Source organism: Camelus dromedarius, chromosome 2, assembly GCF_036321535.1.
Source record: "Camelus dromedarius isolate mCamDro1 chromosome 2, mCamDro1.pat, whole genome shotgun sequence".
NCBI classification, from domain to species: Eukaryota; Metazoa; Chordata; class Mammalia; order Artiodactyla; family Camelidae; genus Camelus; species Camelus dromedarius.
The window spans coordinates 65,575,724-65,594,269 of record NC_087437.1 but is presented as its reverse complement, the minus strand read 5'-3'; the positions used below and the strand labels follow the sequence as shown (position 1 = coordinate 65,594,269).

At 31.5% G+C, this 18,546-nt stretch overlaps 1 protein-coding gene across 6 annotated transcripts in view; it reads left to right on the top strand.

Moving 5' to 3' along the window:
* The window catches only part of STXBP5L (syntaxin binding protein 5L), a 290,279-nt gene that overhangs the window by 69,069 nt on the left and 202,664 nt on the right, over positions 1-18,546 (top strand). For all 6 annotated transcript variants that reach the window (XM_064494778.1, XM_031455025.2, XM_031455017.2 and 3 more), the window contains 2 exons: positions 5,055-5,136; positions 8,552-8,652. In XM_064494778.1, coding sequence (XP_064350848.1) covers positions 5,055-5,136; positions 8,552-8,652 — 183 coding nt within the window. The remainder of the gene's footprint in view (positions 1-5,054; positions 5,137-8,551; positions 8,653-18,546) is intronic.

The following is an 18,546-nucleotide window of genomic DNA, read 5'->3' as shown; positions in this document are numbered from 1 at the left end:
GAAGTCTGGAAGGCTTATCCCTCCAGCTTCGTTCTTTTTCTTCAGTATTGTTTTGGCAACTCTGGTTTTTGTGATTCTATATAAATTTTAGGATTATTTGTTCCAGTTCTGTTCAAAATGTCTGGATAATTTGATAAGGATCACATTAAATATGTAGATTGCCTTGGGCAGTATGGCCATTTTAACAATATTGATTCTTCCAATCCAAGAACATAGGATATCTTCCATTTCTTTAAGTCATCTTTAATTTCCTTAATCATTGTTTTGTAGTTCTCCATGTAAACTCTAGGATTTCCGTTTGCTTTGTTATTATAGTTTCTGTCTTTCTTTTTTTTTTTTTTTCATTCTTAGCGGTGACAGCTCTTAAATTTACTAGTTTTATTTATTTGTTTATGGGTATAAGTTTGGATTTATTAATTTTTTAAATTAGTGTAGTTGATTTGCACTATATTAGTTTCAGTTTTACAACATAGTGACTCAATAGTTTTATAGGTTATACTTCTTTTAAAGTAAATAAAATATTGCTATGGTCCATTTGCTTTACAATATGTCATTCTGTCTTATTTATTTTATACATAGAAGTTTGTATCTCTTAATTCCCTACCACTATCTTTCCCTTCCCCCATCCCTTTTCCCACTGGTAATTAGTTCTCATTATCTGTGGGTCTGTTTCCATTTTATTGTATTTATATTTTTTTCTTTTAAGATTCCATATATAATAAATGATAATATACAGTATTTGTCTTACTCTGTCCAACTTGTTTTACTAAGCATAAGAATATCTTCCAGGTCTATCCATGTTATTGCAAATGGCAAAACTATACATGTTTTCATGTCTGAGTAATATTATTCCATATTATATAAATACCACATCTTTTTATCCATTCTTCTGAAGCTGTACACTTAGGTCACTTCCATATCTTGACTATTGAAATTAATACTGCTATGAACTTTGGAGTTTATATATCTTTTGAATTATTGTTTTTGTTTTCTTCAGATATATACCCAGGAATTGAATTGCTGGATCATATGGTAGTTCCTTTTTTAGCTTTTTGATGAACCTCCATTATTGTTTTCCATAGTAGGTGCACCAGTTTACATTCCTACCAACAGTTTACTAAGGTTCCCTTTTCTCCACATTCTTGCCAACATTTGTTATTTGTGAAATTTTTGGTGATAGCCGTTCTATCTGAATATCTCATTGTGGTTTTAATTTGCATTTCCCTGATAATTAGCAATGTGGAATATATTTTCATGTGCCTGTTGACTGTCTGTCTTCTTTGGAAAAAGATCTGTTCAGGTTTTCCCTTCCAATTTTGATGCCTTTTATTTCTTTTTCTTGCCTGATTATTGTGGCTATGAATCAATACTATGTTAAATAGAAGTCGTGAGAGTAGACATCCTTTTCTTGCTCATGATTTTAGGGTAAAAAGCTTTTAGCTTTTCACCATTGAGTATGATGTTAACTGTGGGTTTGTCATAAATGGACTTTATTATGTTGAGGTGTGTTCCCTCTATATCAACATTGATGAGAGTTTTTATTATAAATGGATGTTGAACTTTGTCAAATGCTTTTTGCATCTATTGAGATGATTATGTGGTTTTTCTTCTTTATTTTATTGATGTGATGTATTACAGTGATTGATTTGTGGATATTGAATCATCCTTTCATCCCTGGAATAAGTCTTAGTTGATCATGGCGTATACTCCTTTATATGTATTGAATTTGGTTTGCTAACATTTTGTTGAGGATTTTAGTGTCTATATTTATCAGAGATACTGGCCTCTAATTTTCTCTTTTTTTAAAAAATAGTTTCTTTGTCTGGCTTAGGCATTAAGATAATGATGACCTCACAGAGTGAATTTCAAAATGTTTCCTCCTCTTGATTTTCTTGGAATAGTTTGTGAAGGACAGGTATTAACTCTTTTTTTTATACGTTTGGTAGAATTCCCCTCTGAAGCCCTTTGGTCCTGGACTTTTTTTGCTGAGAATTTTTAAATTATAAATTCAGTTTCACTGTGATCAGTCTGTTCAGACTGTCTATTTCTTCCTGAATCAGTCTTAGAAGAATGCATATTTCTAGGAATTTATCTATTTCTTCTAGGTTGTCCAGTTTATTGACATATAACTGTTTTTAGTAGTCTTTTATGATTTTTTTGTACCTCTGTGATAATGATTATAAATACTCCTTTTTTATTTATTATATTGTTCATTTAGGTCTTGTCTTTTTTTCTTGATGAGCCTGGCTAAAAGCTTTTCAAGTTTGTTTATCTTTTCAAAAAATCAGCTCTTGGTTTCATTGATCTTTTCTGTTTTTTTTAAATCTCTGTTTTATTTATTTTCTTTCTGATCTTTATTATTTCCTTCAAGTTTGTTTATCTTTTCAAAAAATCAGCTCTTGGTTTCATTGATCTTTTCTGTTTTTTTTAAATCTCTGTTTTATTTATTTTCTTTCTGATCTTTATTATTTCCTTCTGCTGACTTCAGGATTTGTTTGTTCTTTTTCTAATTCCTTCAAATGGTCGGTTTCAAATGGTCGGTTTCCTGTTTCTTGATAGAGGCCTGTATCACTATAAACTTACCTCTTAGAATGGCTTTTTCTGCACTCTATAAATTTTGGAAATTTCCATTTTTGTTTCTGTCTTGAGGCCTTTTATGATTTCTTCATTGATCTATGTAGGCTTTTTAGTAGCATGTTTAGTCTCCATGTGTTTGGTTTTTACCCATTTTTTTCTCTAATTGATTTCTAGTTTCATACTATTGTGTTCAAAAAAATGTTTGATATATTTTTATCCTTTTAAATGTGTGGACATGTTTTGTGGCCTAGCATGTGATCTGTCTTGGAGAACATTTCGTATGCACTTGAAAAGAATTTGTTGTCTGCTGTTTTGGGATATAATGTCCTGTAGATATCTATTAAGTCCAATTGGTGCTATTGTGATATTAAAGACCACTATTTCTTTATTGATTTTTTTTTCTGGATAGTCTGTTTATTGATATAAGAGGGGTATTAAAGTACCCTACTATTGTATTATTGTCAATTTCTCCCTTTATATCTGTTAATATTTGCTTTATTTATGTGCTCCCATATTAGGTGTTTATATGTTAATGAGTGTTACATCCTTTTCTTGCATTGATCCCTTTATCATTATATAATGCCCTTCTTTTTCTTTTATGGTAGACTTTGTCTAATATGAGTATTGCTACCCTGGCTTTCTTGTTTCCATTTGCATGAAACATCTTTTTCTTTCTTTTTTTTTTTTTTTAACATTTTTTATTGCTTTATAATCATTTTACAATGTTCTGTCAAATTCTAGTGTAGAGCACAATTTTTCAGTTATACATGAACATATATATATTCATTGTCACATTTTTTTCTCTGTGAGCTACCATAAGATCTTGTATATATTTCCCTGTGCTATACAGTATAATCTTGTTTATCTATTCTACAATTTTGAAATCCCAGTCTATCTCTTCCCACCCCCCACCCCTGAAACATCTTTTTCTATTACCACACTTTCAATATGTGTCTTTAGCTCTGAAATGAGTGTCTTGTTTTGGACCCTCTGCTTCCTATACCTGATGTCTGTTTCCTTCTTCAGGCTTGAGAAATTTTCAGCTATAATTTCATTATACACATTTTCAACCCCTTCCTTTCTCTCTCCTCCTGCTTGGGCCCCTATAATGCAGATGTTAGTATACTTATGTTGACTCAGAGATCCCTTAAACTACTCTTATTTTTAAATTGTATTTTTTTTTTTTTGCTGTTAAGACTAGGTGAATTCCATTGTTCTATCTTGCAGATTGCTTATGCTTTTTTTCTGTATCACCTAGTCAGCTATTAAATCCTTCTAATGTGTTTTTCATTTTAGTTACTGTGTTCTTTTTTCTGACTGGTTCTTTTTTATATTTTCTAGTTCCTTGTTGAAATTCTCACTGTGTTCATCTATTATTTTCCCAAGTTCAGTTAGAATTCTTATTACTAATGCTTTGAACTCTATCTGGCAAATTATTTATCTATTTCATTAGTGTCTTTCCTGTTTTTTTTTCTTGTTCTTTTGTTCAAAACATATTGCTCTGTCTTGTTATTTGCTTAACTTTTTTGTCCTTATGAAATTAAGTGAGATAGTTACCTATTTCAGTCTTGCAGGAGTGTCATGTATGGCAGTGTCCCTGTCCAGTCTTCACATGCCCAGTGGCTTTGGTGGGAGAGCTGACCTGAAGTAAGCACAGGCTACATCTCCTGTTGTAGTGTGCTGGCAGCTCCCACCTTGCTGGGAGGCAGGGGTGGAGGTGGAGGGGCTAAAACCAGAGCTAGGTGTGAGCCTGGGCTTCTCCTATGCTCAGTGACTATCACCACCCTATGGGGGTGGGTTTGGATCCCAAGGTGCTGGAGCAAAAGTCCTGAGTGTCAGTTGGAGCTGATTTTGTTTTTTCTAAGTGTGCGCTCTCCCCCTGGTGTTGGCATCTTTGCCTACTGAAGAGTAGCATCAGAGGAAGAGGGGCTTGAGTGGGCCAGGAACAAGGTTTTTATGCCTATTACCTGATACATGGGTAAGCATGACTCCTTTGTGTCCCTTTGCATATGGTATATGCTGGTGACAAACTCAAAGCCAAATGGGGCTGTGTCTCACGGGTACAAAGCTATTTCTGTTTTCATAGCCAAGGCCACAGTCAGTGAGTTAGCTGACTAAGTGCAATTCCGCCTCCTCAAAATGCTGCCTTCATTCTTGGACTGCACTGATTTTCATGATCGCCAGCCTGGATCCTGAAGCTCCTGTGAAAGCACCTCTGTCTATGCATTGATGTAAAGTTATTGTTATTGGGTGGGGGGTTATGTGCAAGGGACATTTTATTCAGCCGTTTTGTTGACGTCTAATGCTATATAATGTAATTTCCATCAATTAAGACTAAGATTTTTGAACTCTTTATTTACAAAAATAAAGATAATTAATAAGCCAAACATCAGTTGCTAAGTATGTTAGTTTTTTTCTTTACACATTAATATTGATGCTAATTTAAATGTTAGAATCCTTGACCTTTGTTATATTAGACTTGGAAGACCTGGTGTTGATTGTTATTGTCAACATGAAAGTGGTGCAGCTGTTTTGCAGCTCCAATTTTTGATCAATGAGGTGAGGATTTTCTTGGCTATTTATCTCTCTCTCACACACACTCATATACAAACACATACATTGTATAATTTTTTTTATATTATTATTCTAAATGCTTAAAGATGTATACATATTATTCATGGTCATGTTTTTCATAAAAGACTGTACTCCTGTATTTGTCAGCTTATTAAATTTTAAAGGAAAAACTTGTATGTATAAGAAGATCCTGTTATTGTGATTCTGTAGCATAATTTGATTAATAGTTTAAATGATTTTTTAAAAATTCCTAAAATCCTTTGATTGCTTCATTGACCATTAAACTTTTCCTCTATACACTCTCCTCCCACCAATTTGCTTTATAATCCAGCAATAATTTCATGTTTTGTCTCAATCGTACATTAAATCTTTTCAGTTGTTTACTTATGGGCTCTTTTTGTCTATATATATTTATGTGTGTGTGTGTGTGTGTGTGTATATATATATATATATCTTCATATGCGTTTGTTGGTATAGGTATGCATAGCTATTATGACAATAGGCTGCCAGCCCTACCCCTATTTTTATAGACCTGTGGTGATGAGGAACGCCCTAGAGACAAAGGTTTTAAAGCTTACAGAGTTTGCAGATCTTCCATTAGTTGAAGGCTATTCAAGGTCTTCTTGACTCATATTTTTACAGAGGATCCTTGAGTCTTCTAGAACTCTTTTATGTTAAGTGAGCCAATCAATGCAAAAATGCTTTAAGATTTTATGCCATACCAAATTCAGGCACTTAGCAGATTGAACTCAGTGCCTTGAGAGGAAAAAAATGAGGTATCACTGATTGTTTCCTTAAGGCATGAATGATGATCTTTTATTCAATATCTCTATATATTTACATGTATCTTTCTAAGAATTTATACTCATAAACATGGGTGAAATGTTTCATATAACTTTATATCAGAGATACCTGAGGAATGAAAAAATTAGTGATATTGGCAAATGTCCACATTTTTACTTCTCTTGGCTCAAAGTCTTCTTCAGAAGGCTGTGAGATTCTCCTTATTGACAAACCGAGCATATTTCATGTTTTAGGCATATTTGCTGTGGCGTACCAGAATAAGGAAGGGAAATAAGGAAGAAAAGGGAAAACATTAAAAAAAAATTTTATTGTAATAATTAGTCATTTGTATCTAGGATGACAACCTTTTTAGAGTCTTAGTGTTACTCCGTAGCTCGTAGTTGAGAGATCTCACCCTTTTGCTTTCTGCATAGTTGTTTACTGGCAGGCATAAATTATTTCCATGTGATTTTTCTCTGTGTCCTATCCTCTGAGAATTATCTTCAAGGCCCTAAGTTTGCCCCTCTGCTGTTACATAACTAAGAATAAATAAAGATAAATCTTCAACATCTTTCCATTGTTTACTTTATCCTGAACTACTCACCTTGATCTGTGTTATACTCAACTTCTGTACCTTTTTCCAGACATACCAGTTTCTGACCTCATGACCTGTGGTTTTCTTCAATTTTTAATCTTTTCACAGATCTTCATTAGTAGTGTTTCTTACAGATTTGCTTTTGCAAATGAGCCCTAGAAACCCTGCTGATGTGCTTCTTTTCAGGTGTCTTATATCTCAGCTGGTGTTATTTCCAGTGGTTTTGTTCACTTCTCTCAAATGATAAGTTTCCTCCCAGTTTTATCGTAGAGTTACTAATACTGACTTCCTCCCTAGATTTATTCAGCTATTACACTAAGATATTATTGACCATCTGCTGCTTTGTTTTACTTTCGTTTCCTTTGACGTATTGTATCTTTTGTATAGCACATATGTATTTGCTATAGAGAATGTTTTATTAATTTCATATATCATGGTCTATCCTCACCCTCACCCAAAATGAGTTTCCACTTTCCTGCAAAATGAGATCACTATTCTATATTTTTAAAAAATTTGTAGCTTATCAAGTACTTGCAAGCAATCCTAATAATTTTCTAGTGTGTATATATGAAACATTTGGGAATAGTTTACAAATAAAACAAGCAAACAAACAAAAAATCCTTAAGACACATATAGGGTACATTTTACTGCATGGAATGTAATTATTTATGAGTTCATGTTAAAATGTATATGTCAATGCATACCTCTTTGAATATGTGTATTTATATATTTATATATAAATAAGCAAATTGTACACATTTTAAAATATTTTTAATGGTTGTACTCTCTCATTATGATTGTTGTTTCAAAAGCTATTTTTCTTTGAGACTAAAATCACAGGTACGTATTATTGAGAGAAACATCATAGGATACATGACCGTATGTTTGTCTTAGGAATTGTTAATTGTTAATTGTTAATTCTCCTCTAACTCCTAAAGAAGAAATAAATTCTAGGAATTTCAATATAGTTCTTCCTAGCATCTACATGGGATGATCATTTTGATATCTGTGATTGATTTAATAAACTATGAAAGGTTACTTGTAACAGAGTACTTTGTAAAATAAGAGAAGAATTTTAGGTATCTCAGGACTACCATGATTCTGCAAGATGAGTTTTACAGTACACATTCCATACTCCAGAGTAGCTTCAAGCTCTAATGTAGGGCAGGCATTGACATTATTTGCTGGGAAACTCAAAATGGCAAAAGTTCTAACATAGTTTAAGGTGATCTTTCTTAACTCAGTGAAATAAATAAATGTATGTATATGAAGTTATACATGGCAGCTAGTTTTCTGTCTATATGGTGTCTGCTATACTAAGATGTAGAAAGCATCCTATTATAAATGAAATAGCTATACTAAGAGGTAGAAAGCATCCTATTATAAATGAAATAGGATTCATTTATGTTTGGAGGCTTTGTATAAAAAGAATCTTAGTATTATTTTTGTAGTTATAGTGAATTCTAGTTGGAGAAATGTTTTCTTTTGTCATAGATGATGCTTCTTGAACTATAAAAACAAATTAAATTACACCAAATATACTTTTTAGGAAGAATATATACTTCCCGACTATATAGCAGATTCTTACAAATGGTGAATTTTTATATGGCCAGATTGCAATTTTAAAACTAGGTTGGATATTTGATTCTCTGTAGAGCTACATGGTATATGTCTAAATAGTAGAAACAAAAAAATTAAACTTAGTTTTTCCCAAAGAAAATATAAGAAATCTTGAATAGTCACAATGATGCTTAAATAGTAATCCTTTCATTGATAAATGCATATTTCTTAAGCCAGTTATTCTCACCAGTTTATATACAGTAGTTCACCTGCTTCTTCTACTCTTAGCATTTTTAGGCTTCTTGAGTGAAGTGTGTGCTAATCGTCCTTCCTCACACTTCTAGGTCAGATGAATAACAAATAACATTAAAAGCAGTGAAAAATTCAGTAAATTGGCTTGTTTTTGCTTCACAAATAACATAATTCAAGTAAATCACTCACTTTGTCTTCTTTTTGTTCCAGGGTGCTTTGGTCAGTGCCGGCTCAGATGATACACTTCATTTGTGGAACCTTAGACAAAAAAGACCAGCTATTCTTCATTCTCTTAAATTTAACCGAGAACGGTAAGAATGTATGAGTTAAACAATTACTTAATATGTAAGAAAATTATTTCCTGAGCAAGTTTCAGGTTAACTTTTGAAAGAATTTTTTTTTTCATAATTCTAATAGCTAGAAATAGTATTTGTGCTTGGTTTTATAATCGTTTATTTTCATAGAAAGTTCATAATTGATACAGAATCAGTCATCTAATGGGGAACGCCTAACATTCTTGTTCTCCTTGCTGTAAATCAGGACTTCAGCAATGATGTGTTCTTTTCCTTAGGCTAGGGTGCTGAAAACCCAGACTTAAAATTTAAAAGTCAAGTAAATACTAAATGTATTTCTACACCTTTTGATCATGGCAGTTATTTCCTATACTTCTACCCTTTTGTTATTTTTTTACCTTGAAATATTTTTTTACCTTGAAAAAGTACTGAGACAAAAGTTTTAGACATACAGAAATGTTGGTACTAACTGTTGAGCAACACTACATATCCAAGGTTAATGTTTTTAAAGATGGTAAATTGATCAGAATTCAAATTCTCCCACTTTATAATGATATAATAATCAGAAAAAGAAAATTATATGAATGAATATGGAAAATTTTATTAGATTTTATTTGTAACAAGCTGTACCAAATTTTAGTGTTTCTAATGTTAGTTTCAACCAGACCTAGAATATAACAGACATCTACGTAACTGATAATCTACCTCGAGATGGAGTAAAATTTGTATTTTATTATCTCTGTTAATTATCTTAATTATAAAATGATCTGATATTTGTTTATTATTTGGGAAATAGTCAAACTCTTTGCAGTGAATGAGATGGGCTTCACAGGAAAATTTGATGTTAATGAATGAAAAGAAACCCCTGAGAAGTAAATTTACACAGATTAGCAAGTACTATTCAAACTGAGGTAGGTGAATAATAGAGACAGGCAGTCACTACTGAGAGCTCAAGAAAGTGCTCGTTTTATTTTAATTTTGTTGAATGGTAATAGTTCATAAGGAATCATCACTTTATGGGCAGAGCTTAATGAAGTAAACCAGTTTTTATAGTTTTGGTGAGAAAAAGGATAGCACCTATATGGACAGTCTTTCTTTTTCTACCTGAAGCTTTTTCTTTTTCTTCTTATATGCATACTATACTATTAAAATCATTAATCTTCAGTATTCTGAGTAGTATTCATGACTATCATGTCCACAGTATTTTGGGATTCAGCATCAATGGAAGTTTTTATTATATCCAGTATTTTTTGAGAGGAGGAAATTTATATTTTAGGTATTTACTAAAACCAGATAGGACTTCTTTCTTTAGATTAGATCTAATTTTGGTTATTTTATCTTAAATTTTAAAATAAGTAATTTAGCAGAAATTTCAGGATATTGAAAAACATAAAGATCAGTCAAGAATTGTCATACTGTTCCTTATATCTTTACCACTAAAAATATTACTTACTCAGATATTACCATATTGATTTTATCTCTCTCTGCTTGCAAGACTTTTTGTTTGTCAATGTTTTGAGTAGATCCAGCCCTACACTTCTGTGTAGATGTACAGAATGAGTTTTTTCCCTTTCATAATTGGAATGTTGAAGGAAATATTCTGGCCTTTTTTATGGCCATTTTGGGGAGAAGAAATGATTGATGGTAATGATTTCCAATTATAATTTTATTATATCAATTGGGGTGGATTTAACTGGTAGCAACATAAAAGTGTAAGCTGACAGATTTCAGACAAATTTAAATCTTAGGAACTTTGCAGGAATTTCCTATTTTAATGCTTACAAAAATGTGATATTTATCTTTTTGAGAAAGATAAATTCATTATCTTAATTTGAAAATAATCATTAAATATCACAATTTATTATGGAGGAGAAAATATCTTTAAATGTATGGTGAATGTGAGGCTTAAGTAAATAAAGAAGCAATAACCAAGCGTCTTTGAGAACTCTAAGCCCTCTTAAATCAGCCATTTAACTATATAAATTTCTACATACCTGTTGAATGAAAGAAAGATGCACAATGTGAGAGTTGTGAGTTAAGTTTTATTGAGGGTCTTACTAAGGACTATAGCCTGGAAGATAGCCTATCAGATAGCTCTGAGGAACTTCTCTGAAGAAGTAGGGGAGGAACGAAAAAAAAATACACACACACACACACACACACACACACACACACACACACACATATATATATATATTTTTTTTGGTCTGGGAAATATATGAAATCAAGCATTAAAGATTACTGCTAATCACAAAGAACAGACATCTGAAGTTAATGATTTTAGTGCTTTTCTATGTGTGGGAAGATGTAAGAATCTGGGGTCATTGAAATTCTTCCTTAGATATGCATTTTAACTGTCTAGGGGCTATACAGTCATAACACAGAATGCTTCATCCTATGTTTTTCTGTCCTGAATTACGCTCTGGGTATACTGTCAGTGGGTGCCTGCATTGGATTGCAATTAATCCCTGTAGAACTAGAATGGCAACAGTCTTTGTTTACATATACTTATGCTTATGACATATACATATATGCATATTTAGTTTATAAATTTTAGGGATTTTTTAAAATTATGGTACCTTCAGTCTTTAGTCTTACAATTTTTGAAGGCAACAACCATGCTTAGATTGTTGAGGAATAGTTTTAGATATTCCAGCTGCTTTTAGTGGTTGAACCTTGGAATCCTCTCATATCTGACTTTATAAACCTAAATATGGAAGGAAAACTGCTTTGATTTTTGTGATGCATGACCTGAAAAATGAATAAAGTCAAACATTCACATTTTAGGCATATTAACAACCCATACTATCACTGATCATAAATTATATAATGTTGGAGGAAGCATAGAGTTGTTTTATATGGTTTTCAAGTAAAATTCAACAGTTAGGCTATGATATGCAGATCATAAATTATTTGTACTTATTATATTAGAGTTTATTTATTCTATCTGTGATGTTCTGCTAATTAATATTATCAGACTACTTCTAAGGAATATTAGCTAAACTACCAGGAAGAAATTTTTGTTAAGAACTCTATAATTTATGCATTCTCTAGCAAACTTGGTCCATCAGAGTTGGCTTTTGGTGACACAATTTATAAACTAAATTTAAAATGCTTTATTGCTTTATAAAGATAATTTGAATGATTTTTCTTTTAAAATTTTCTTAAGTAATTAACACGTTTGCCTGGTTTGACATTTAAAACATAAAAGTTGTATGTATAGTGAAGGATCTTTCTTCCACTCCTGTCCCCTAGATACTTAGTCCCTATCATCAGAGGCAAGCAGTGTTATTAATTTCTTCCATCTTTCCAGAGATTCATTTTGTATACATATAAGCAAATATTATATGTAACATATTTTCTTCCTTATTTATTTATAGGCAAATATGAAAATATCATATATTTCTGTTACACAAATTGTAGTATGTTATACAGTTTTGTATCTTGCTTTTTTCTCTTTATATATATTCTTAAGATCATTCCTTATCAGTACATAGAAAGCTTCCTTATTCTTTTTTTTGGTGTCTTTGCAAATATTGCTGAATTATCAAGAACTGTAAATATTGTGTATGCCTTAAAATAAATTTACGTCATCTAGAAAACACACAAATCAAGAAACAGAAACTTACTAAAACCACAGAAACTCCCTGTGTTACCTTCCAGTCACAACCTAACCCCCAAGGTTTAACACAATCTGACTTCAAACACTAAAGATTAATTTTGCCTGTTGTTTTTGACAATTATAGAAATGGAATTGTACAGATATACTTGTTTGTATTTGGCTTCTTTTGCTCAACATTATGTTTGTAAGTTTCAACCATATTGCATGTAGCCTTAGTTTATTATTTTCATCATTATGTAGTATTTAATTTAATGAATATTCTTTGATTAACCATTCTACTTCAATCATCCTGTTAACTTTTGTATTTCCATTTAAATTTTAGAAATAGCTTGTCAAATTCCACAAACACACTTGCTGAAATTTTGTTTAGAAATATCTTGAATGTGTAGATCAGTTTGGGGAGAAAAGACATTCCCCGTAATGACTGGGAGTGGCAATACTGATTAATTGTCATTAACAATGATGACATTAACTCATTGTATGAATCATAAACAGTCAGAGAATTGAACATGGTATATTTATATCCTACTACTTACTTAGGTCTTCTTTGATTTTTCTAAATAACATTTATAGTTTCCTTTGTAGAGGTCTTTTACATTTTTGTTACATTTGATCAAAAATATTTGATAATTTAAGATGCTATTATACATTGTTCATAATGATGATGTATCATCTCTATATTATTTTTGTTGGAATATGGAAATATAATTTATCTTTGCATGTTGACTTTGTATCCAATGACTTTGCTTAAATTCAATTAATAATTCAAATAGTTTATTGTAGATTCCTATGTACACAATCCTCCCATCTTCAAATGATAGTTTTATTTTCTTCTTTATACTTTTATATATATATATACAATACTAATATATATACTAATTTATATATAATATATATATATACTAATTTCTTTTTATTATTGTATTGGGGTTAAGACTGTGTATTACTTATTTATTGCTGTGTGACAGTATTACCACAAACTCAGTGGCTTAAAACAATACACTTTTCTTATCTCAGAGTTTGTGTTTCTTACCTCATTCAGGAGACTTAGCTTAGATGAGTTTCTATTTTAGGATCTCACAAACTGCAATTAAGATAGCTGCCAGGGCAGTAGCTTTATCTGAGGCTTGATTGAGAAAGGATCCATTTTCAAAATTATTTGGTTGTTGCTGTTGGACTGAGGGGCTTAGTTTTTGCTGACTGTTGAACAGAAGCTATCCTCAGTTGCTTGCCATATGGCCGTCTCCATAGGCCAGCTCACAATGTAGCAGCTTTCTTCTTCAGAGCCAATAAGGGAGAGAGTCTCCTCACAAGATGAATGTGACAATCATATGTAATTTAGTCATGGAAGTGACATCTCATGACCCTTGCCATTTTCTTTTGGTTAAAAGCAAATCATAGGTCCTGTGCACACTGAAGGGGAAGGGGATTATGCAAAGGTAAGGGCATCAGGAGATGGCGATCATGGGGACTACCGTGGAATCTGTCCACTATAGACTTCCAGTATAATATTAAATAAAAAGGTCAAGGACAATGCTTTTCTTGTCTACTTACTGATCTTAGGGAGAATATTTTTATTATTTCACCTTTAAGTACATGTTTACTGTAAGTTTTTAAAATAGATCTATTTTATTAGTTTCAGGAAGCTTCTTTTGCTTCTAATTTGTTATAAGCATATATATTTTAAAATTGTGAATGGATGTTGGCTTTTATCACATAGTTCTTGTGAATCTATTGTGATGATCATATGATTTTTTCCCTTTTTTATCTATTAGTGTGGTAAATGACATCAATTGATCTTTGAATGTTATCTTTTTCTTTTTTTGTGGGGGGGTGGTAATTAGGTTTATTTGTTTTTAGGGGAGGCCTTGGGGATTGAACCCAGGTCCTTTGTGCATGCTAAGCATGCACTCTACCACTTGAGCTGTGCCTTCCCACTTTTGAATGTTAAATGACGCTTGTATTCCCAGAATAAGTACAACTTTAGTGATGTAGTAGCATTACTATATATGCTGAATTTGCTAATATTTTGCTTAAGTTGTTTAAGAGTTTTTTCTAAATCTATGTTAACAAGCGTTTAGAATGTAAATTTCCTTTCTTTTGAATTCCCTGTTAGGTTCTCATGCTGTAGTTATTTTGACCTTATAAAATGGAATGTTTCCTCTTTTCTAAACCCTACAAGTACTTGTGGAAGATTGGTGTCATTTCTTTCTTAAAATTTGAAAAAAAATCACAAATAAAGCAATCTGGGCCTGGGTTTTTCTCTGGGGGAAGATTTTAAATTGCATATTCAATTTTCTTAATAGGTTTAGGAATATTCAGATATTCTGTTTTTCCTGGAGTCAGTTTTGATAACTTGTGTTTTTTAAGAAATTTATCCTGTTCATCAAAACTTTTAAATTTATTGGCCTTAACAGTAGCATCTGTAGTAATTTCCTGTTTTTCATTCTTTTTCTTCTCTTTTCTCCATCTCACTCTCTTTTTTAATTGAAGTATAGTTGATTTACAATATCATATTAGTTTCAGGTGTACAGCAAAGTGATTCAGTTATATATATATATATTTAAGATTATTTTCCATTATAGGTTATTACAAGATATTGAATATTGTTCCCTGAGTTATGCAGTAAATACTTGTTGCTTACCTATTTTATATATAGTAGTGTCTGTTAATTCATACTCCTAATTTACCTTCCCCATTCCCCCTTTGGTAACTGTAAGTTTGTTTTCTATATCTGTGAGTCTGTTTCTGTTTTGTAAATAGATTCATTTGTATTATTTTTTATATTTCACATATAAGTGATATAATATTTATCTTTGTCTGACTTACATCATTTAGTATATTCTCTAGGTCCATCCATGTTGCTGCAGATGGCAATATTTCATTCTTTTTTATGGCTGTTTAATAATCCATTGTGTGTGTGTGTGTGTGTGTGTGTGTGTGTGTGTGTGTATATACTTTATAGATGGCCAACAGGCACATGAAAAGATGCTCACATCACTAATAATCAGAGACATGAAGGTCAAAACTACAGTGAGGTATCACCTCATACCAGTCAGATTGATTATCATCAAGAAGTCTACAAATACTGAATGCTGGGGAGGGTGTGGAGAAAAAGGAACCCTCCTATAGTGTTGGTGGGAATGTAAATCGGCGCAACCATTATGGAAGACAGTATGGAATTTCCTTAAAAAACTAAAAATAGAGCTACCATGTGCTTCAGCATTTCTACTCCTGGGCATATATTCAGAAAAGACAAAAACTCTAATTCTAAAAAATATATACACCCCACTGTTCATAGCAGCACTATTTACAATAGACAAGACATGGATGCAGCCTAAGTGTCCATCAACAGATGAATGGATAAAGAAGATCTGGTTTTCATTCTTTATATTGGTGATTTTAAGTTATCTTTTTTCATGATCAATCTTCTGGGAATTTATCATTTTTATCATTTTGATAGATTTGTTGAGTTCTTCAATTGAACAATATATATCATTCTAGTTCATTGATTTCTACTCTTTGCTACTTTTATTGGGTGTGATTAACTGTCCTTTAACTAGATTCTGGAGATGGAAACCTGTGTAACTGATTTAATATGTCCTCTGTTATGACAAATGAATTTAACGATAAAATTTTTCCTCTAAATAATAGTTTTAGCTGATTTGCAGATTTTAGGTATGTCTTGTCTTTATTAATGTGAAACTAAAATCTTTTACAAATTCTCTATGATTTCTTGTGTTATTTATTAATGACTTAATTTCTAAGCAGTTGGAGGTTTTCTGTTTTTCTTTTTTTATTGTAAGTAAACAAATAATACTGTGGAGAGATTGTTGTCTATATGATTTCAGTTCCTTTGGCATTTGTTGACTTGTGTTATGGTTTCAAATAGGAATGCTTCTGGTAAATGTGCACAAACTGTACTTTTACTCATCTGTTGTTGGGTTCTTGTTCTATATATGTAAATTAGAACAGGTTTGTTAATTGTGTTGTTTGGATTTTTAATTATTAATGATTTCTACGTGGTATAGAGAGGAGTGTTAAATTCTACTATGATTATAGATTTTACTGTTTCTCTTTTTAACATTAACAATTTATATGTTTTGAAGCTAAATTGTTGAATGCATACAGATTTATAATTGTCCTATCTTCCATATATATTTATTCCTTTATCAATATGAAATATCCCTATTCTCTTTAGTAATATGTCTTGTCTTAGAATATACATTGTTGATATTTATATAGCTATACCAGCTTTCTTAAGTTAGTGTTTGCATGGTATGTATTTTCTCACTATTTTACTGTGTCTCTATGTTCTTTTCTATAAACATATAATTTAAAAAATTAATCTGACAATCTGGGTCTTGTACTAGGTATATTTACATTTAATATAATTTCTCATGTATCTTGGTTTATATCTGCTATCATATTGTTTTTTATTTCACTCTAATTTTTATGTTTCTTTTTAATTTTCCTTACTTTCTTTTGACTTAAACTTTTTATTGTCCTTTTCTCCCTATATGAAGCCTATATATATATTTTTTTCACTCTTGTTTAAGGGCTAAACTTAGAGATTTCAACATAGAACCTTCACTTATTTCAGTCTGAAACAGTATTTCCTATACATTTCTTTGATAATGACAGTAACTTAAACTTTACCTCCATTTACCATCCCCCTTGCCTTTTGAATATTTGACATTGTATTTTATTTCTAGATTCACTTTAAACTCTATAATGCATTACTAATATAGTTTCTAATATACTAATAGAGAAAGAATGTCAATATTCAGTTTATATTGATGTATTTTACCACTATATATTTATTCTTTCTTTTGATCCTTATCTCCTCCTATAATTCTGTTTGGATTCATTTTCTTCTTCCTGAAGAATATTCTTTATTCTTTATTTTACTTCAGGTTTGTTATGATGCATTCACTCAGGTTTTGTTTGTCATTATTTCACTTTTTAGAAAACTTTACTTTGGAATAATTGTATATTTGCAGGAATTTGGAAAATAGTACAGAGAGGTTCTGTGTCCCCTTCACTTAGTTTCCCCCAATTATTATATCTTGTATAACTATAGTACAGTATTAACTAGGAGATTGACATTATACAACCCACAGTTTCAGATTTCCCCAACTATTTGTTCACTAATTTGTGTGTTTGTGTATGTGTGTGTAGTAGAGTCTGCATAAATTTATGCAATTTTATCACATGTGGATGCTCATGTAACCACTACTACAATCAAAATACAATAAGTATTCTATTATCACAGAGATCTTTTTTGTGCTACACCTTTATAGTTACACTCACTCTCATCCCTCCCCATCCCATTACTAACCCCTGGAAGTTTTCTGCATGCAGATCTTGTAATATTATGTTAGAATTATATCTATGCATCTCATTGTTTTGGTGCTATTATAGATGGTATTGTGTTTTCAAATTTAAATTCCAATTGTTTATTTATGTTATAGAGGAAGGCAGTTGACAGCAATTGTCCTGTATCCTGAAACCTTACTAAAATTGTTTATTAGTTTTAGGAGATTGTTTTTGTCAGTTCTTTGGAATTTTCTACATAGACAATCTTGTCTTCTGTGAACATAGACCTAATTTTTTCCCAAGCTATATATCTTTTATTTCTTTTTAATTTTCATGTTACAGTAGCTAGGTCTTCTAATACAGTGTTGAATAGGAGTGGTGAAAAGGGACATCCTTCCCTTGTCTCTGATCTTAGGGAACAAGCATCTAGTTTCTCACCATTAAGTGTGATGTTGGTGTAGGATTTTTATAGATATTCTTTATTAAGTATAATTTATGAAGAAGTTCCTCTCTATTCCTGGTTTACTGAGAGTTTTTGTTACTGAGCATAGGCTTGTGTGTCCACAGTGCAGAAAGCCAAACTCTGACAATGAGTGTTTATAGAAGGTAAAGGTTTATTTGCAGGGTGCCAAGCAAGGAAGTGGGAGACAAGTCTCAGATTCACTCCAACTTGGCTTTTGAGTTAGGATTTTTTCTTTTTAAAGGAGAGGAATATAGAGGTGGATTAATCATCATCTTATGAACATTTCTTTTTTTAACATTTTTTATTGATTTATCATAATTTTACAATGTTGTGTCAAATTCCAGTGTAGAGCACAATTTTTCAGTTATACATGAACATATATATATTCATTGTCATATTTTTTCTCTGTGAGCTACCATAAGATCTTGTATATATTTCCCTGTGCTATACAGTATAATCTTGTTTATCTATCTACATTTTGAAATCCCAGTATATCCCTTCCCACCCC